The following is a 15,564-nucleotide window of genomic DNA, read 5'->3' as shown; positions in this document are numbered from 1 at the left end:
AATTTTAGCCAGTTAGCTAACTTAAGCTAGGGCTAAGCTTACTGATATTGCAGATGTTGGTTGCTGATACTATGTTCTTAATTCTTAATATATAAATCACTATATAATTACTTTTGCTCGTGTTTTTTTGATGGAAGCATAGTCTTATTTTGTTCTTCTTTTGAATTCTTTATATTATTTTTATTTATTATATATTTCATATTTTCTGCTCCTGTCTGTCTGTCAGGTCCCTCCTCAAATGGGACAGATGGGAGGGGTCCAAGTTATGACCCCACAGCCCATGATGTACAACCAGCCTGTTCTCAGACCCACCAACCCATTTGCTCCGATTCCTGGAGCTCAGGTACAAATTCATACACCTCAATATTGTCACTGTCTCACAAAACCAATTACCAAGTGTCTCAAAAAATGCAGTGTTTATGGAAAGAGGAAGAAATCGTAACTTTCAGTGGGAATCGGGATAGTGATCTTTTCTATTGGTCCATTCAAAATGAAAATTTTAACACCGTGCAAGGAACAACTGTCAGATTCAAATTATGGAGAAAAAAAATGGACAAACCACAAAAATAAAAAATGCAGATACAAAATTTTGCACAGAGAAAATATTCAAGAATATTTCAGACCTCAGACTGAGCAACCAAAAACAGTGTGAGAGATCTCACACAAACCGTGTTAACCCATGCAGTTAGTTGCTTAATACAAGATGTTGCATATGATGCATATAACTGCAGCTGTATTTGTGTGCTTTTGTTTGTTTAGCATCATAGGTTATGGATGTTGTGTAGGAGTTTCTCTATGCCCTGTGTGTACACTCCTGCACAGTGTTTCTGAAATCTCTTCTAAAAATGAATCATACTCTATTTTCAGTCTCTCTGTGTAGAGCCTGCTTCTCACACCAGAGAACTCCCAAACCTCCAACGTCTGATTAAACTTGCTTTCAGAACTTAAACTTCTTCTGTTTATACTTGCTTTAAAACTTTAGTTTTTCTCTTAAAAAAAGTACAGTGATGAAATCCCTCATTGTAGCTCTCTGCCACGGCCAGGCTAATCGTTTTTCCCTTCTTTCAGAGCTGTGCTCTTGGAATAACTGCCTGTGGGAATTTAATGAGTACAGATACTATGAAGAAATACTCACTCTAAAGATGCTGACTCTAATAGCTTTTTTATTTGTTATTTAGTTACTGTATGGCCCTTTAAAGCCTGAAGCAATAAATAATAGGAGCCAGAGAATTCTCATTGTTTAGGGAGAGAGGACAGTTTATTTCATCTTATAACAATTCAAATGATTTAAAAAAGAAATTAATTAGCGCTTTGTATGGGCACAGATATATGAATAAGCAGTGTATTTGTACATCATATTGCTTAAGTTGCCTTTACATTTTGTTCTTCACAAGTTCTTGTGGATATATTTTTTCTGGTTTATGCAGTCCATGGATAATCCACCACGAAGTAAAAAAAAATGTATTTTGTTTTTTGTGTGTGTAAGTAAGTAACACATTGCTATGTTTAATATTTGATTATTTTATTTGTTTGTTTTAGTACAATTTAGAAAACATTTTTATTTACAGTGTCTGCTTGCTGAAAACCAAAATGACTGTGTTATTAGTACTTAGATATTTAAATAATATATTTAATAATTGTTAATGTAACTAGAAAGGGAAAGTTTGTGAACAAACTTTTAGTTGGCTTGTCAAATGGTCACTAAGTTTGTGTAGTATGGGGAGTGTGTAGTGTGTGTGGTGTATGTGTATGAGGGGTGTGAGGTGTGGGTTCTGTTGTGGGGTGTGGTGTGTGCCTGAAGGGATGAGCGTTCTATACACACACAGTAGTGAGGAGGAGAACAGAACACGGGGTTCTCGTGTGTGTATACAGCTGGTGTGTGGGATGGAATGTTTACATTTAAAGTTTTTCGCCGTTTATTTTTGACGATGGACAAGATGTACATTAATTTTACGGAAACTGTATTTCAGGTCAGTTCAGTATGCATATCCGAAACTTAACAACCGATTCTACGTGTTTCCTGTTTTTCTAGCTAAAAAAAACAGTGACCTGCAGAGCATTTAAAAAAAATATATAAAAAATTTGGACACCTTGAATGGAACCCTATGGAAAATAATCCGACTTCGATGGAACCCTGGTGCACCAGCCCACTTCATGGCTATTGGGTGAACCATCCTGTGAAGTTGTTTCTAGTTCAAAAACTGTAGGAGGAGTAGTGTTGAACAATTTGAATGTAGAATTTCAATAATAATAATAAGAAGAAGAAGACAACTTAATTATTAGATTATTAGAGTATCACAATGATGTAGTATAGATCCCAAAAACAAATAAATAAATATTATTAAAACATTTTTATATCACAGTATATGTACAGGTGCTGGTCAACGAATACGAATAATTTGAAATAGTGCAATCATGAAATTCTTTGAATGCATTTTTTGTGCAGAAAGCAAATCAGGTGTTCACCGCACCTGTCCTACTCGTCAGACTAATCACAGAACTCGTTACCTGAAAAAAATTGCTCAGCTGAGCTTTCCAAAAGGCCCATTTAGGCCATTTAACTGTGACACTGTTGTTTTATTGAATTAGAATAATGGAGAAACTGTTTCATTGAATTAGAATAATTTTTATTATAATTACAATCATCACTTTCTCAGTATTTTGTGGCTGCCCCCTTGGCTTGTATGACTGCCTGAAGTCTCCGCGCCATCGATTTGACCAGCTTGTCGCAAGTTTCCGCACTCACAGCTTCCCAGGCAGTGGCGATGTTCTGCTTCAGTTGGTCCAGCGTAGTAGGCTTTCTGTCGCGAATTTTCCGCTTGACGATGGCCCAAAGGTTTTCAATGACATTGAGGTCAGGCGAGTTGGCCGGCCATGCCAAAACTTCAAGCTGTTTTTTAGTGAACCAATCTTTGGTCGACTTTGCCGCATGAGCCGGTGCAAGATCCTGTTGAAATATGAAGTCTTCTTCGCCGAACTGTTCCTCAACAGTCTGAATCAGGAACGTTTCCAGAACATCTTGATATACGGCAGCATTGACAGTCTTCTTGAGGAAGCAGAGGGCAGACGGAAGACTGGCTGATGCCGAGCTGCTCAGCAATTTTAGTTTGGGTCAAGCCTTGTTGGCGAAGGTCTTGAATTTGAGACACTATTCCAGTTGAGAGGTCGCGCTGCTTACCCATGATTGATTTTACAACTTAGAAATTCTACTCAACCCTGACTTTATACTGCACAGTGAACACTCTTCACAGAAAACAAAAATTCGAGCATTTATTCTAATTCAATGAAACGGTTTCTCCATTATTCTAATTCAATAAAACAACAGTGTCACAGTTAAATGGCCTAAATGGGCCTTTTGGAAAGCTCAGCTGAGCAAATTTTCCAGGTAACGAGTTCTGTGATTAGTCTAACGAGTAGGACAGGTGCGGTGAACACCTGATTTGCTTTCTGCACAAAAAATGCATTCAAAGAATTTCATGATTGCACTATTTCAAATTATTCTAATTCGTTGACCAGCACCTGTATAGTAGTAGTAAATGTATAGTGTGTTACAAAATGCTTAGAGCAGGGGTGCCCAAACTTTTTTTGTTGGGGGCCAGAAGGAGAAATATATTTGAAGTCACGGGCCACACTCTGTAATAAAACAAATAATGAAATATACCACTTTAAATAATACTTTTTCCTAATTATTTCACTTACACACCATTTTACTTGACTTACTATCTTTATCTTTGACATTGTTGTGTAAACTAAGATTTTTCAAATTGATGTTTAATTTCATGATGTCTCTTAATATAAAACTCCTTAATTATGGCAACTTTTATACTATTTGGCCTGTTTTTCTGCGCTAGAAATGCTCACCCTCTCCGCTTTTAGACTCTGGCCCGTTTTTCTGCGCTAGAAATACGCACCCTCTCTGCTTTTACACTTTTTGGCCCGGTTTTCTGCGCTAGAAATGCGCACCCTATCCGACTCTTTGGCCCGTTTCTGACACCTAGCGTTCAAACTTTGAATCTCATATTATAAAAACCTGCCTAACAGTGGGCCAATACGCGGGCCATAGTTTGGACACCCCTGGCTTAGAGTAACAGTTTGCACATTAAGTTCTAAAATCTTAGTTATTTGCTTAAATTAAAAGAGAAAGGCTTTATATATGGCTTTATTTGAAAGATTTGAAAACAGAGAAGTTTTTTTTTGTTTTGTTTTGTTTTTTTTACAGAATTTGTCATCTAAGGCACCGATTAGGGTAAATTTTTATTCACCTTAATCTTTTTAGTTCACACCAAATTACACAGCTACTTTTGATGGATAACAAATGATTCCCTTAATAAATAATGACTTTACTGCATTTTGAATGTCACTCCCAACAGTCCCAACTTAGAGAAATGTGTTAAAATACCTGTGGTATTATCCAAATCCCGAAAAGTACAGAAATTCTCCAATAATCCTGTTAGGGATTTTGCAGCTGCAGCAGGAATTTGCAGACTTTAAACCGCTTTAAAAACCGGTCTGGGTTTTAACCTGGTGTCTCGCCTTTCTTTGGTGCAGATGCAGTTCATGTAATAGCGTTGTGCAGAGGAGTGCCAAACAGGACGGCAAAAACCCCACTGAGCGAGTGATCGAGAGGAAGACCATCCACCACATAATTCAGGGAGACTGAGGAGGACACTGAGAAGGGATACAGCAGCACAGACGGAGAAGAGCGGGAGAAATGCATACTGGAGGAGCAAGGGTGTCTTTCTGTCATGACTGCTCACCTCAGTGTCTGAAATTGTGCTCTCAAACACACACACACATCCGCACACACCGCAACAGGATGTTCTAACACAACCATGCATACTTGTTTTACTCTGTTATTCATAGTTTGTCTCATTTTTTTCTGATTGTAAAGCTTCCCAGGGTATCTTCACATGTTGTAAAGGACTTTCTTTAAGGGAATTGATCATTTCTAAATCAGATTTGGTGCTAGTGTGGCAGAGAACACCGTAGTAAATGTTGTTTACCTATTAGAACTCTTAAAAACAAAGGTTAAATGGTTCTAGGGAAAGGCTTTAATCGATATAGAACCTTTATGATGCATATAAGACCGCAAAATGCTCTTATCCAGTGAAATGTTCTTTCTGAAATTAGGAGTGGTTCTTCAGTGGCGTAGCTCCAAAGAACCCATCTTGCTTTTGTTTTTTAGAGTGTATGTTACTGAAACGCCTCAGGGCGCTGTTTGTTTGGGCATGGAGCCACAAGCTGAATGCTTTCCCCACCCAGTCAGCCCAAGCCTAGTCCAGTCTGGTTGGTCTGTAGGATTACAGATGTTACCTGCTAGATATTTCAGCGCTTTCTCAAACGAGTCGTTTTTGTTTCCATCTCAAGAACAAGGGATAGGGTTTATCACCAGCAGCTGTGGTGATGAACGGCATCTCTAAGCACTTTAGTATTTCTATCAAATCACACTGAGCTGGTCTCTGCCCATTTTGATGTGTGGTCAGTAATCTTCAGATTATTTTTTTCCCCCCCAGATCATGTCTTTGAAAGTTACTGATTGTGTCAGCATGCTTTCTCAGTTTTCTCATCAATAATGTGTGTTTGTGAACAAACTGTTTGTTGGGATCGGGTGCTGTTTTAAGCATGGTGGCATGGTGGGTCATACTTTCATACCATAAAGTTCATACTAAGTTCATACTAAGCAAACAGCAAGAAAAAAAAATTCTCTTCACTCATTGCTTCTTGTAATAAATCAGCTTGTACACAGACATGCCAAAAGTCATGGGACAGGAACACATACCATGGAATCTAGAGGATGCTACACTGAACTGACTGTGAAGGGAGTGTGTGGATCACTTGTCTGTTTACATGGACAATTCCAGCCAGACACCTCCAGTCACAATCATTAATACTACCATAGTGCTGTCCACTGTGGGTGGTGATTGCCTTCTGTGATGTATTCCTGGTACACACAGTCAGGCCTCGCTCAAACAAATAATTTACATTGCCTTGCCATGAACACGCTGACCAGTGTACAGTGTACAGGTGTGGGTGTTTCCAAGCCGCCCCCAGAGGTAACGAACATTTCATGATCACTTTACACACTGCTATCCCATGATTTTTGGCATGTCTGTTTAGAACAGCTTGTGGGACTCCTCCGCCATCTATTGCAGTGTGTTTTATACCCACCCCCTGCAGGACAGGAACAGAGAGAGATATTAAGAGGGAGGTCAGGGCTGTTGCACATGTTTTTCTTCTTCTACTTCATTTAATAATCTGTTTAATTTGTGTGCTGGTTATTGGTTAGTAATAGGTTTGAAAGCCATGTTATAATTTTTTTTTTCCCTGCTCGAATGCCATGAAATCCGCTTTCGTTGAAGTTGCCAAATTTACAGAAATTGTGATTAACGATCCCTGTGAACATATGCCACCTCTTTCACACCCCTTTTTCTTTGCACGGCACAAAGCCATGTTAAAATCATCTCCCTGGCTGTGAGGAGTGTGAAGAGGAGCTTGTGCCAATATTATTAATTGAAATTAGTGGCTGAAATTCGTCTGCCAGTTTTGGTTTGTCCCTCTCGGATCGGGCAAACATCCACTAAATGTGAGCTTTGTCGTGGAAGTGTTGGCGAAGAACGGCTGTTTTGTTACGGAGCCCGTACGGAACAAATCCCTGACGTCCACATGAAAGAGACTCATTGTTTTTGTTTTCTTTTTACCCTTTTCTTCTTCTCACTCTGTGTCTCTTCCTTTGTCTCTGATGAGACGAGAGACGTAATGGCGAGGCTGTTTGGGCCACTGTGGCCAGACTCGAGCTCTGCTCTTTACTGGATCAGATGTATGTGCGCTCGTGCCGTCTAGGTGATGCTTTGATGCCTCTTTAATTAGCTCCTCTCGCCCCTTTATCCACCTCCCTGGAGGAAAATGTGAGAGAAAGAGACAGAAGAGGAGGAGGAGGAGAAGGAGGCAGCAGCAGCAGCAGAGTGGCTACGAATCATTCAGGCATGGCTAGAGAATTGTTAGAGACACACACACGCATACACACACACACAGACAGGCCAGGCATAGATCTTATCAGGCAGAGGTCGTATTTAGTCTTCTTGTACAGCATGCTTTAAGAACCACAAAGACCAGATGCTCTATGATGAGCAACTGCAGCCGATTGCACAGCACCTCTGATGTTTTTTATGTTTTATTTTTTTTAGAGTGTAGCAGAGGCGGAGAGAGAGAGAGCGAGAGAGCGTGACGGGCATTCAGATGAACGAACAGCAGAATGCCCATTGGTGATCTGTGATCTGTGGACAGGCTGTATATAAAGCACCTCCACACCTGCAGTTGATTCCAGAGGAAAATAATATTAATTTGTTGTCAACTGAATTGGAAATCTTAAAATTTGTTATCTGGTAACATTATGAATTATCCGAAAAAATCATTTTAGACCGATAATTTACGTCACCTTGACATGAACACACTTACCACCTCGTTCACAAGATAACACCTCACAACATATACAGATATGTGCATTCACAGATTGTCCCCTGAAGTACCACAGTCTGTAGTCTGTATTCCATGACCTTTGGCTGGTCAGTGGAATTATTGGACTCTTACAAATAAAGTGCTAGAAAAGGTTCCATGCTTGTTATGGAGATGTGTGTGATTTTAAAGGCATTTGCATCAAGAACAGTTTCTCTACACTGTTTCAACACATCTCAGTTACAAACAAGGTTCTTTATGGACTCAAAAGAGATTACTTCTATATTGCAGCTAAAAACCAGAGCATCTTATAATAGGATAAGTTTCCCACAATAAGATAGATATGATACTGTGACTGTGACGTGATGCTCGGAAAGACAATTCTCTGATACTTATCTGTATCTGTGTTACTGAAAAAGATAAAATACTCCTAAATAAGCGAATACCAGTTAATATGGATTTATTGTTGTTGTTAGTTTCACAGAATTTCACAACCGTTTTTCTTCACTGCAAGATTAACCTATTCATTTGATTAGTGCCACCAGTGAATGCAGCCTTTGAACTGCATCTACAGCACCAGGGCTTTTTTTTTATTAGTTTGCTGCAACCAATTCTCAATCCTGAGAGTGAGTTTACAGCAGCTGCTGGATCGTCACCTCTTTTCTGTTGCACCACAAGACATAGCACTGTATGCTATTCTAGTCTCTCTTACTGACTGAACTCTCTGCTCTAAGCCATGCTGACTGATTCTACTTGGTTCTCCCAGTTATGCTGCACTGCCAGGTGTGTTGTTGGAAAATAGAAATGCACTGAGCAGAGTAGTAAGGGAATACCAGCAGATGTGATTGGTTTATACAGAGTGCAGGTGGGCTGAGGAAAGGCGGTGCTTTGTTGGAGCTGTTAAGCAGGCATGTGAGGAGATCCACTGGGAGTCTGTCTTTTTTTAAAAGTAGAAGTGTGTTTTGGCACAGAGAGTGATGAGCACAGCTTTTTCTTTTTTTGTTAGGTCTAGCGGGCCTGTTTCCTGTAGCATTTCTGGATGTCTGACGCTTGCTGTTTTTCTGTCCATTTCCTCCGTTTTGCATGTTTGTTTTTAGCAGTCCGTCTATCCGTCCTGTATTGTGGAGGTTATTGAGTTAAGCTAGATTGGATGAAAGAAGCTGCTAGAGAGATTTAACTGTCCTGTGTTTAGCTGAATGGTCTGTCTTGTGTCCCATTTTGTCAAAACTACCTGTGATCTTCCTTCATTTTACTACCATCAGGAACTTTTTTGTGATATGCCAAAGGTCTGACATCACGGTTAAGACTTGGTAATTTAAAGTGGCAGAAATTGGCACATCTATCTATTAGTTTTAATACCTTGTTGCAAAGCCTAACCTGTGCCAAGCGTAACCTGGTGAAGGCATAATATTATAGCACTTATTAAAGTAATTCCTGTTACTTTAGCTCCCTCTGGTGGTGTGGAGCAGCAAGCTCACCACACTTCTGAGAGTCAGATCCAGCAGTTTAGATAGGAAGGTATCTTAACATGGATGTGTACATGTATTTAAAGGTGTGCTGCCATTCTCTCTCTTTGTCTCTTTTCTTTCTCTCTCCCTCCCTCTCTCTTTTTCTCTCTTTCTCTCTCCCTCACATCGTCCTGCCAGTAATTCAGCCAAGGCTTCTAGTGGTAGCTACCGGCAGGTTCATGTCCTCCAAACCTCCCGCTGGTCTGCACAGATCAAAAACCCAGCTTTCAGTCTGAACTCAGTGCTGGGGTCAAGAGCCAAATAGATCAGCTGCTGCTGCTTCTTCTGCTGGCTCTCTGGTTCTAGAAAGCCTCCAGTGCCTCTGTTCCACAGCCAGCTGCCAGAATCCTACAATCAGCTGTGCTCATCAAATCAAATCGAAGTTTATTCGTCACATATATGGTCATACACGGCACAATTAGCAGTAAAACACTTTAATGTTAATGTCCGTCTTCTTTTGTCAGCTTTTCTTGTTTTCTTCTTTTGGAATTCTTGACCATAGATGATTTAGTATTCTCATCCTCTACAATTCTTTAGGTAAAATAGTTCTAGCATTTTTGCTATTCTCATCTCGTAGCTGCATGTGTTCTAGATTCCATCAAATTTTGAATTCTACATTTATCTTGCTCTAAAAGTCCTGGGATGGATACACGTTCTAGAATTCTCAGCCACAGATTTTTGGAGTTATTGCCAAATGGGTTCTAGAATAATTTCTATTACAATTCCTGGGTCCTAAAGTTTTTAAATTCTTGGGCACCAGAATTCTTGACGACCTAAATTCTGTAATTTATTTCCCCTGGAATTCTAGGTGCAGGAGTTCCTGCAACCAAATGAGTTAAATTTTTTTTATGGATAGAAGTTCTAGAATGCATGGCCACTAAAATTCTCTGCCCCCATAATTATTTATTTCTAGAATGTATGACGGGAGGAGTTATAGAATTTCCAGCCACAGATGTTTTTAAAAATGTTGTAATTTTTGATCAGATGGGTTCTGGCACTGTGGTTGGTGGAATTCCTGGCTTTGGCTGTGGAACAGAGTCTGAAGGCTAATTTCATGGGAATGTACAGGGTTCTTCTCACCTCAGAGTCACCAGGGAGCCTTTAGGGCAAAAAACATGTGGGTTGTGTGGTTGTCATTTTTGTCAAATGTTGTGCACGCTTTCTTTTATACTTCTGTGGTTTTTCAACTTTTACGATTGCTGTCTCGTATATTCTGTATATACCCATACGCTGCAATGTATTGTTTTTATAAAAAAAAAATTCTTCTTTTTTTTTTCTTTATTTAGCTTTTAATTTTCTGATCAAGAGATATTTGCATTTATATATAGGTCTATATATGAAATGTACAATAGAAACATTGTCATGTCTGTGTTTAGCCCTGGGGTGGAAGGCTGCAAATGTTAGTAGTTTCATCATCAAATGCCAAATGAGAAGGAGAATGGGGGGAAAACGCCTTCCAAAAGTTTATGTGGAGAAACCCCTTTGTACATTTTTTATTTATTTATGCAATTATAAAATGATTTAAATACGCATGGAAAATGCATATTACATAAAATCATGGGCTTTTGTTTTACTTCATTCTTTTGAAATAAAATCATTTTTTCTTTCCTAAATTGTTTGTTGTTTGTTTTCCTCATCTCTCATTTAAACCATAATCTTGGTTTGAAGTAACATCCACTAAATCATCCACAAACACAAAAACTAAATTTATGTAGTTGCACTTAAAGGGGTTTTGGTGGGAAATCGTAGGTTCATTAGGACTGCTCCTGTTGGAACTGCACATATATAGCCCCGGCTGGACTGCACTTAACTTGGGGTCTTTGTGACCTCATGAAGTTTCTGGACCTTATCAGAGATGGGGCTGGACTTTTTTCTCAGCGCTGCCATGTGCTAATCCTGTTCACCCTACAGAGAACACTGTTTAAGAGGATGGATCCGTAGTTTAAAAACAACATACAAGTGGTTCTCCTCCACTTAATTTGTTCATTTTAGGTTTTGCAGTGTCTCCACCATTAGATTTAGGTTGAATCTGACTGATTCCAATGAGTGTGGATGGAGGTGTACAGTTGTGGTCAAAAGTTTACATACACTTGTAAAAAAACATAATGTTATGGCTGTCTTGAGTTTTCAATAAGTTCTACAACTCTTATTTTTCTGTGATAGAGTGATCGGAACACATACATGTTTGTCACAAAAAACAGTCATAAAATTTGGTTCTTTCATAAATTTATTATGGGTCTGCTGAAAATGTCACCAAATCTGCTGGGTCAAAAATATACATACAGCAACAAAATTTGTCAATTTTGGTGATGTAGCGAGTTGTGTCAATCAAATTAGCTTCATGTCATGGCCTCTTCACTTCTTGTAAGTGATTCTGATTGACTACAGCTGTTGACTTCTCATGAGCCCATTTAAATAGGGCTCATTTGACCCAGTGATTAGACTCAGCTACAAAAGCTACAATGGGAAAGTCAAAGGAACTCAGTGTGGATCTGAAAAAGCGAATTATTGACTTGAACAAGTCAGGGAAGTCACTTGGAGCCATTTCAAAGCAGCTACAGGTCCCAAGAGCAACTGTGCAGACAATTATACGCAAGTATAAAGTGCATGGAACAGTTGTGTCACTGCCACGATCAGGAAGAAAACGCAAGCTATCACATGCTGCCGAGAGGAGATTGGTCAGGATGGTCAAGAGTCAACCAAGAATCACCAAGAAGCAGGTCTGCAAGGATTTGGAAGCTGATGGAACACAGGTGTCAGTCTCCACAGTCAAGCGTGTTTTACATCGCCATGGACTGAGAGGCTGCCGTGCAAGAAAGAAGCCCTTGCTCCAGAAAAGGCACCTTAAGACTCGGCTGAAGTTTGCTGCTGATCACATGGACAAAGATAAAACCTTCTGGAGGAAAGTTCTCTGGTCAGACGAAACAAAAATTGAGCTGTTTGGCCACAACACCCAGCAATATGTTTGGAGGAGAAAAGGTGAGGCCTTTAATCCCAGGAACACCATGCCTACTGTCAAGCATGGTGGTGGTAGTATTATGCTCTGGGGATGTTTTGCTGCCAGTGGAACTGGTTCTTTGCAGAAAGTAAATGGGATAATGAAGAAGGAGGATTACCTCCAAATTCTGCAGGAAAACTTAAAACCATCAGCCCGAAGGTTGGGTCTTGGGCGCAGTTGGGTGTTCCAACAAGACAATGACCCAAAACACACATCAAAAGTGGTAAAGGAATGGCTAAACCAGGCTAGAATTAAGGTTTTAGAATGGCCTTCCCAAAGTCCTGACTTAAACCCCATTGAGAACATGTGGACAGTGCTAAAGAAACGGGTTCATGCAAGAAAACCATCACATTTAGCTGAACTGCACCAATTCTGTCAAGAAGAGTGGTCAAACATTCGACCTGAAGCTTGCCAGGAGCTTGTGGATGGCTACCAAAAGCGCCTAGTTGCCGTGAAAATGGCCAAGGGACATGTAACCAAATACTAATGTTGCTGTATGTATATTTTTGACCCAGCAGATTTGGTGACATTTTCAGCAGACCCATAATAAATTTATGAAAGAACCAAATTTTATGACTGTTTTTTGTGACAAACATGTATGTGTTCCGATCACTCTATCACAGAAAAATAAGAGTTGTAGAACTTATTGAAAACTCAAGACAGCCATAACATTGTTTTTTTACAAGTGTATGTAAACTTTTGACCACAACTGTATGTCATAAAGACTGGCTCCATATCTCATGACATACCGACAGTTATAACAGGGTTATTAGGCTCACAGTGTCCATCTACTTCATCTCCAGCACCTTCATTCTTCAAAACTATTCATACATCAACATACACCATGTTCCAGCCTTCTTTTTGTTGTGCTTCATGGTTTTAAACTCCCATGGTGAACGGTGGATGTTGAATGTTGCTGAGAGCGGTTGAATGTTTGGTGTGGGAGTTAATACAGTTCCTTTCACCCTTGGCTCTCCTCCGACGTTGAATCTGAAACTGCCTTTCTGTGATAATCTGGGGTAAACGGTAAAGCACTGGTTTGAAGCCACTGGTCTGAGGATCCTGGTTCAGTCTAAACTTTAAATCTTGTTTTCTATGCCTGCAATGAGATGCTCGATTCAGGACCAAGAGGTGTGATGTGATTCCATTTTGAGTTTGTTGGTTCTGTTGAGGTTTGTTTGTTTTTTCCTGCATGTGTTTGGTTTCTTTTTTTCTATCTGACATGCTTGAGGAATCGATGTTCCTGAATTCCATGTATTGTTTGCGAAGACCTATTTAATATGGTGCTTTTTTGTTGAGTAAGCAAACTGTTGTTGTGGATGTACTGGGCTCTTCTGTGTATTTTCCTGTTTTTACTGGTTTCTCAGTGGTTGGCTGTGCTAGTCTGATTAGGTTTTAATTTGATGTGTTTTTTGCTCGAGTTGTTTCTTTTGTACGTTTCCGTTGGTTATGTTGTCTATCTGTGATGCAAGCTCCTAACATGAACCATGAATGAATGCCTTGTGGATATATCGATTTATCGCTCGCGCTCACCAATTTCTTAATAAAGAACACATTTTTAACATTTGGGCTCTGCAGTGGGTTCTTAATTATGTTTTTTTTTCTCTTTAGAATTTTAGTATGTTATTGCCTGCTTTATCAGAATCTAATTATTTCTACTAAGGAACCAGTTTCTAATATAATATATGTATATTAATAATATATGTATAATGTAATTTGTTTCTCATGGACTTCTACATCTTCAAATCATTAACATAATGATTTCTGAGAACAGAAAAAGAAAACTACTTTAAAAAATGGAAAATTATAGTAGTTGTATATGTAGTTTGTATTAGCTTCAAATGTGTGTTACATTTTGTTATTATTGTACTTCTTGCTTCAAAGTTCTAGAATTCAGCCCCATAAGTTTCTAAAAGTTTGGCTAGGTAGGGACAGGAGTTCTAGAATTCCTAACCATTATAATTTTGACAGCCTAAATTGTAATTATTTTCTTGAGAAATTTTAGAATTCTCTGTAGCCTTTATTGGTATTCTTGTCTTTTTTTAATCTCACAATTTTTCCCATTTTCTCCCAATTTAGCTAGGCCATTTGTCCCACACATTTAGCTGCTACTCAGCTGCATATCCACATCACAGGTGATGCCACAACACAAGGAGGGTGAAGACTCAAAACATGCCTCCGCCGATACATGTGAAGTCAGCCACCACCTCTTTTCGAACTGCTGACGATGCAGCATTGCCGAGTAGCATCACAGTGCACTCGGAGGAAAGCGCAGCGAGTCAGTTCTGATACATCAGCTCTATGAGTGATGAGTGAAACGAGCGCTATCTACCCACCCAGGGAGAGCAAAGCCAATTGTGCTCTTTCAGGGCTCTGGCAGCTGATGGCTGCATAACCAGGATTCAAATGAGCAATCTCCTGATCATAGTGGACACACTACTCTTTAATAAAGTAGCATTATAAAGAAATGTGTATTTTATATCAGCCAAAATGTTGTGTGAACTGTGCTAACTGTCGATTGGGTCTTCACCACACATCCAAACTGTATACAGCACAGCTGCTTAAACACAGTTTAAAAATGCTATTTGCCTGGATGCTGGGTTTATCAGCTGCTGTGCTAAAATAATAGAGAAGAGGCTGTTGGCAGGATATCACTTTAATAACGCAGAATCATTATTATCACATTACAGCTTCAACAGTACCTACTCTACTCTTATACTACTCTACAATATATATATTACTATATACTCCACAAATTAATCTTTATATAATTTCATTTTCTCTTTTTTTGTCTGGTTAGTTTGTGCAAATAAGGTCACAAGATAGCAGTGGAACATGGCTAACTGCATCCAAGCAAGTATTGGAAGAATGTTGTTTTTCAAGGCTTTATTTTATTTTAAATGTTTTTTTTTTTTTTTGTTGGATCTCAATTCATTTTTTTTTACAGACGTTTGGGCACATCTGGTTGATGTGGAAAACAAACTAGTAAACCCCAAATATAATGTAGTGGTTGGTGTTGCTCACTAGCTAGTGTAGTGGACAACAACACCACTCTCTGTATGACAGACTATAGGGACTATAGGGTTTGATTCCTGTGGCCGTGTGATTGAACCACAATAAATCAATAAGAGTCCTTGCTTTAGACTCTTATTAACCCTATATTTACCTAAGTTTGTTACATGGTTCAAATACAAGTTGCTCTGGACGAGAACATCTACCAATACTGTAAGTTTAAGCCAATAAACTTCAAAATTTACCATTTTTGGGACAAATTAAACATAAAGGCCTAGTCTTAGACTAAATAGCATTATAAATGGTGTCTTTGACTAGGTTTAAAGAAAAAGATACTGATCAAACTAAAAACTGATCAGTAATTAACTGACTTTAGCTTTAAATATATTTAGGTATTTCCTACCTCTAAGCCTTTCTTTTTCTTTTAGTCTTTCTTTCAGCTTTAGTTCAGGAAGCTGCTGATTGCTGAGTGTCTATGAGGATCTCTGGACATCAGGAATGTCAAACTCCAGATAAAACCCAACAGCTGCGGGATGGATTGAGGGGGTGTGAGGTGGTGAAGAGAGGAGGAGGGTGACTATTTTTAGTTTTCAT

At 39.1% G+C, this 15,564-nt stretch overlaps 1 protein-coding gene across 8 annotated transcripts in view; it reads left to right on the top strand.

The window, feature by feature from the left end:
- Positions 1–10,573, top strand: part of si:ch211-200p22.4 (phosphatidylinositol-binding clathrin assembly protein) — a 94,730-nt gene extending 84,157 nt beyond the window's left edge. For all 8 annotated transcript variants that reach the window (XM_022678527.2, XM_022678526.2, XM_022678523.2 and 5 more), the window contains 2 exons: positions 227–343; positions 4,549–10,573. In XM_022678527.2, the coding sequence (XP_022534248.1) occupies positions 227–343; positions 4,549–4,563 (132 nt within the window). In that variant the 3' untranslated portion in view covers positions 4,564–10,573. The remainder of the gene's footprint in view (positions 1–226; positions 344–4,548) is intronic.
- The last annotated feature ends 4,991 nt before the right edge of the window (positions 10,574–15,564 follow it).

This window comes from Astyanax mexicanus, chromosome 8 (assembly GCF_023375975.1).
Source record: "Astyanax mexicanus isolate ESR-SI-001 chromosome 8, AstMex3_surface, whole genome shotgun sequence".
NCBI classification, from domain to species: Eukaryota; Metazoa; Chordata; class Actinopteri; order Characiformes; family Acestrorhamphidae; genus Astyanax; species Astyanax mexicanus.
The sequence above is the reverse complement of the archived record's forward strand: the minus strand, read 5'-3'. Positions and strand labels throughout refer to the sequence as shown.